Source organism: Argopecten irradians, chromosome 1 (assembly GCF_041381155.1).
Source record: "Argopecten irradians isolate NY chromosome 1, Ai_NY, whole genome shotgun sequence".
Taxonomy (NCBI): Eukaryota; Metazoa; Mollusca; class Bivalvia; order Pectinida; family Pectinidae; genus Argopecten; species Argopecten irradians.
In genome coordinates this window covers 40,111,657-40,117,811 of record NC_091134.1, presented here as the reverse complement: position 1 = coordinate 40,117,811, position 6,155 = coordinate 40,111,657, and the positions used below count along the sequence as shown (strand labels likewise).

The window sequence follows — 6,155 nt, the reverse complement described above, 5'->3', positions numbered from 1 at the left end:
TTCCAACTTTATCGATATATACTTTCAATTTATAATTGTTGTCATTTTTGCCGACATACGTCAATACTAATGACATCAAATGCCAAAAAAACAAATAAGAAAGATTTGTCAATCAGTTAATAGTGATTTTTGAACGTTTTTGATCTAGATGAAATAGTCATAACTCTGTAGATTCAACTTCAAAATTATCTTCCACACGAAAAACTTAGAAGCGCAGTTTTCTATGTCTTCAGGTTATTAAAACGGAAACAATGGATGTAGTTGAGAAGGTTGAAATAAAAGACGAAGAAGGCAACTGTTTGCAGTACTCTCTGTACAATGGCTGCTCGTTTCCTCCCCATGTTGTGGGCAACCCCCGCGATCTGGTAGCCAACTGTGCCAAGCTGAAATGTCGACAGAATGATGTGTTATTGTATACCTACCCAAAATCTGGTATGACCCGCATGTTTTTATTTATATATTGATTTGACATACTACCGTCATATCACAAATAGGTATGTCTTCAGGGGGATCTAATCTTTTGAAGTTACTATTTTCATGTCATCAGTTCCGATGATTCCAATGGTATGTCAGAGTCCCATATTATTACATGGTATTTTCATTAAGTATTTCAAAAAGTCTTTGTTTTGCTAAAATTAATATTACTATATCTCCAACAAAATGTAATTACGGTAGAATTTAAACAAATGTGTGTATAATTGTGTATAGTTTAATATAGTATCATATATTACAAACCTAACACTATTATTTTACCTTAAAAGTCTATTTTTATCTTTAATTATGAAGTTTATAATTGATCAATTGTTTTTATATACATTCACGCAATTTTTATTGTTATTGACATTTTTAGAACTTTGTTATTAGTTTTAGTTGTTGATGGTAATATTCTTAATTGAAATTCATTATCGGCATCATCTCATTAATATTGGTTTATTGTTTTAAAATATCCTCTACCAGGAACGCATTGGCTGCACAATATACTACACATGCTTATAACCGGGGATTTCACATATGCTGGAACAACAACACATCTGGCATATAGCGACATGGATGTGATAAATAATTTGCCATCTCCAAGACTATTGGCAACTCATCTCCCCGTAGATATGTTCCCGAAAGACATCAAAAATGGCGTTGGTATGGTTGTGAACATAGTCCGGAATCCGAAAGACGTCGCTGTTTCTTACTATTGTTATCTGAGTGTAATGAAAAACGTTGGATTCACAGGAAGTTTTGATGGCTTTCTACGCTTTTACTTGAAGGAGGAATGTAAGTGAACATACAAAAGTACCTTATTATATACATTTGTATTTCTATTTTGTTACTTGATTTAAATCACGTGAAATATCATGGACTATAATCCCAACATGATCTATCGTTTAAATATATTAAAATAATGTACAGACAAAAAGTGGAGTCTTAACACCATCTGTATAAAATTACAACAAAACTAAATAGCTATATACAAAACTGATTGGTTCTCTATGTCAGCTTGTTGTAAGCGTGTTTGCTAACAATATATCATCGGGCCCCGGAAGTCGTGTATATAACAGTTATAAAAGGCGATTTTAATACTTCAGAAACGTAGAAAACATTATATATGTCCGATGTGCTCTTTACACATTTTAAAATTGTGTGAACTGTTAGTTGACATCTTTGTTTTCTTCTGAGAGCAGACGATATGTTTACTAAGAAACAAAATGTCGGCCTTGACACAGCTTCAAGTTCGTGAACCCGGAAGATGACGTCATTAAGCTTTTGAAACCCGACATCGGATGGATTTAGATGAAACAATATAGTATTTAAATAAAATCGGCATAATTTACTAAAATCACAATTTATTTAGAGCTTTTTATGGCACTAATGCCTGCCATTTGAGATACATTTGAACATAAATCATACATGTACATTGTATATGAAAAAACACTTACTGTTCATTGACAGCTTTTAGAAAAATCATGTAACAATCATGGAAAACTCAAACATATTTTATGATAACATAGGTCTGGGATCACTCTTCAACAAGCGACCTTGACTTTGGTTGTCAACAGATAGCTATAATTGCGACGCAAAAGCATTGATGCATGAGCTGTGTTACCACACTGTATGTGACTATGTAACATCACGAATTTCGTGCCTTCCCGAACTTGAGGCCCCGAGCGATATATATTTTATTTTATGCATGCTCAACATAAAACTCGACACAAATGTGTGAATTGAAAATGGCCATCTTATAGAGATGATAACATCTTATATAAGATGACGGTTTATTAAAACTAAACCATGTTATAGGTGTAAAAATCACATGAAAGTTATCAATTAACACATACAAAATAATGGAATGGTCATAACATCATAATAATTAGTACTCCATATTCAATTAACATATACATTGTAACTGGGGACTCTAAAAATGACCATTCCAATAAACATAGCTGTTCTCTTTTCAAATAGAGAAAAATAAAGATAAAAAAGAAGGGGGGGGGGGGTTAAAACTTTCCGAAATTGTAACAAGAGGCCCATAGGGCCTGTATCGCTCACCTGGTTTGTAATGCCAAGTAATGTTCTAAATACAGGTTCACTGGTTCTTTTCTGAAGGAATTTTAATATTTACCTCTAATTTCCCTATTGGGTCCCGCCTCTCCTGCACCCAGCGGGTTAGAGGCAAAATTTATACAAGTTCTGTTCCCCTTCTCCCAAGGATGTTTTGTGGCCAAATTTGGTTACAATCCATGCAAAACTCTAGGACAAGTAGCGATTTATAGGAATTACCTCTATTTCACCTATTGGGCCCGCCCCTCTTGTAGTCGTTTGTCTCATTTTTTGTAAATATCAATCGTAATCCGCACACGAATTATAACATGAAATTAATATAGATTTATAACAAGCTTTCTCACATGTACCATCTTGCGCTTATGTTGTAGTTTTCTTTGGGAACTGGTTCGGAGCAATCAAACAGTGGCTAGATATTAAGAGGATATACCCCATGATGAAAAGTCACACACTTTTCTATGAAGATTTAAAACGAGTAAGTTCAGTTGTTGAATTTTTTTAAGAATCCAGTTATTTATCTTGAACGAATATGCATAAAAAATCTAATAAAATATCGCGTAGCAGATAATTTTTGCGTTTATAAAAATCGCGATTTTCCCTTTCATCGCGAAAAATTATCATTATTAAAGTATACATAAGTATATTAAATTACTATTTTGATATGAGTGACATTTTTGCGATTATGTTATTGTCCGATGAAACTCTTCCTAGTAACTTTCTAAAGGTTTAAAGTATTTGTTTTATATTTCATACAATCAGCTTTTGAAATCCAAATACGAGCACGAGGCAACTATAAAATATGAAACGAAATTTAGAGAATTTTAATAAATGATAAATTTCCTTTTTGTAGAACACCCTTCCAACCCTGGAAAGACTCGTTCAGTTTCTTGAAGTTCCTAGAGATGAGAAGTTCTGCAAAACTGTTATGGCTAATATGAGGTTCAGTACAATGAAAATGCGCCACGAAACAGAATCAAAGCCTATTGGATTATATAAGGATATCGTCAAAGATGGTATCTTGCCGATCTACAGAAAAGGTAAGTTGGTACATGTGATGTGATACGAAATAGCATAAATGCGGTCAACATCTTGAATAAAAAAACTAAGCATACAGATATGTACAGTTAAACAATCAAGAGTTCAAGGTACGATAGATAAAACAGATGATGAATATTTAACGGTGAAAAATACATACCAAGAATTATCCTCATGGTGTGAAAATTGGCTTGTACTGACGACATATGTTTTTAAGGAATGTGGTACAGTGATCATAGATACTCCAAGGGCTACTATCACTGTCGGTATGAAACACCCGTGGAATATGGCATAGCCACATAAAGGTGAAGGCAACAGAAGATACATGTAATTTGGTCCTTTGCTGTATCGAAATAATTAAATAATGGTACTGTGGTTGACTACGCGGCTTTGGAATAGCTCTCCTTCAAAAGAAGTCTATGCAAGCATGTGGTTGGACAGTTTTTTTCTTCTTAACTGTATTCAGTTTATTCTGAGATAGACCAGAAATGAATATATAACGACAGTAAAAGTAACCACTGGAGTATTGAGGATGAGGAATAGCATGACAACACTAGATGCGCTCAGTTCAAATATGCAATATATATATACCTTTGACATGCGTATAAGGTTGACTAGCAATGGTAATACGATGATTCGAGATGATGTGCGAAATAAATAATTTGACGCAGGGCTTCGAGTAGTGATAATGTTTGCCTTTCACAAAGAAGACAACTGTTCGATTCCCGAAACTATATACTGATTTTGATCATTTTTTGAGGTATTCAATTTCAAGAAAAAAAAGGACACGCGAATATAAGCAACTCTGCAGTATGCAGTGATGACGTGGGCTTTACCCATAGGTCTTGGTCTTCATCCTTACATATTTCCACCCAAGAAAGAAATTAGAAAATGATACTAATGACTTCGTTATTATTGTGAGAGACATACATTTTAAAGTTTATTTTCTAAGCATTCATCACATGTTGTTTGGCCGTTAACCGAATTTTGTATCTTGATAAAAATTTAATTTTAGTATCAGTATTTGTAAGTTTTGATAACCTGTGTATCATATATCAATCCAAGGTCTAGATAAGGTTTATTTTTTTGTGTTGGCATGATTCATTAAGCACATTGATGTTTTAATTTACAAATTCAGGTGAAATAGGTGACTGGAAGCGATGGTTCACCCCTGCACAAAGTGAACTGTTTGACCGTGTCTACAAAGACAGACTGGCCGGATACGATATTGACATTGTATTTGAATAGAGACACGGCTGAATATTAGACATTGATTGAAAGAAGAATAAAATAATAACTTCAATGACTACATAACAAAGGCAAATAAACATAATATTATACAATATATTCTTTTATGTATTTATATATATTTTGCGACAGCTTAATTCAGTTCGATATTGAACGTATCGTTAAAATCTGCATTGATGTTGTAAAAAATAAGTATGCTTACAGTAAGTTCCAAAATTCATATGAAATCAAAATAAAATTTTAAATGTCCTAAATACTATACGAGTCTTTGTTTTCACAAAATGGTATTGAGTTTCAAACAAAAAATACCATATCAATCTAGCCGATTGTTTTCATGATGTCCTGAATACTAAACTACTCTTTGTTTTCACAAAATGGTGGTGAGTTTTCAAGCGAAAAATACCATATAGATCTAGCCGATTGTTTTCATGGCTCAAATTTGGCGCAATTTGAATTAAAAACGCAAAAAATGAAATTTTATCGGTTTTATGTTTTTGCGATCTGACTCTAAAGGTATATATTAATCAACCATTTTATAAAACTTCACGAAACAAATCTCGATCAAAGCATGTCTCGCGAAATCGCGAAAACATATTCCCTGCGAAAATCGGTTATTCATTATTTCACTTAATTAAAGAAATTTCATTTCAATGACTTTATTGATAATTATCAATAGGATTGGGCAACATGCAAAGCATATATAAGTCCTCTCCTAGGACAGTTGAAGTGATATGAAGAATCACATCTTTATTAATGTTTTGCTTTAGTGTGATTGAATGGCTATCGAAAATCTTTTTACATCCATATGCTACAAACACAATAGTTGTATAAGTGTTGCAGCATCACAATGGATAAAAATAGGAAGTTTGTTGTAATAAAGAGGAAAAAACTTATTTATGGACTATATTCACAATATAAAATGCAAATCATTTACTTCGCTTCAAGTACTGTACATGTAAAGAGACTTATTTAAATATTTTCACTGTCTGGTCCCAAATTCTTTATTGTCGTTTGTTATTCGAGTATTTTCGAAATACTCTTCCTAATAAAGTAACAAATACATGATCACTATTTTTGTGGGTTTTGTGTGTGTGTGTGTGTGTGTGTGTTTTTGTGGGTTTTGTGTGTGTGTGTGTGTGTGTGTGTGTTTTATTTTCGAAAAGATCTTATTATCGAGCACGTGAGATATGTTAAGATTTTCTGTAATAGATAAAAAAACACCAAAGGGCTACTATTTGTTAGATTCTCAATACAACGCTATAGTTAAACCTATGTTACATACAAGATCTTCGATTTTATCATATCTGCACGTATACGTC

The 6,155-nt window shown here is 32.9% G+C and overlaps 1 protein-coding gene across 1 annotated transcript; it reads left to right on the top strand.

The window, feature by feature from the left end:
- The first annotated feature begins 972 nt into the window (after positions 1-972).
- LOC138310464 (sulfotransferase 1B1-like) lies at positions 973-5,738 on the top strand. The gene is made up of 4 exons (XM_069251697.1): positions 973-1,269; positions 2,925-3,028; positions 3,404-3,590; positions 4,727-5,738. Exons 1-4 carry the CDS (start codon positions 987-989, stop codon positions 4,834-4,836), a joined length of 684 nt encoding a protein of 227 aa, XP_069107798.1. The 5' UTR covers positions 973-986; the 3' UTR covers positions 4,837-5,738.
- The last annotated feature ends 417 nt before the right edge of the window (positions 5,739-6,155 follow it).

What these genes read in the sequence shown, in the direction of transcription:
- LOC138310464 (XM_069251697.1), top strand. Translation starts at nt 987, where the DNA reads ATGCTTATAACCGGGGATTTCACATATGCTGGAACAACAACACATCTG. An exon ending in CTTTTACTTGAAGGAGGAAT is followed by an intron (nt 1,270 to 2,924) that starts GTAAGTGAACAT and finishes CTTATGTTGTAG; the next exon opens with TTTTCTTTGGGAACTGGTTC. An exon ending in TCTATGAAGATTTAAAACGA is followed by an intron (nt 3,029 to 3,403) that starts GTAAGTTCAGTT and finishes TCCTTTTTGTAG; the next exon opens with AACACCCTTCCAACCCTGGA.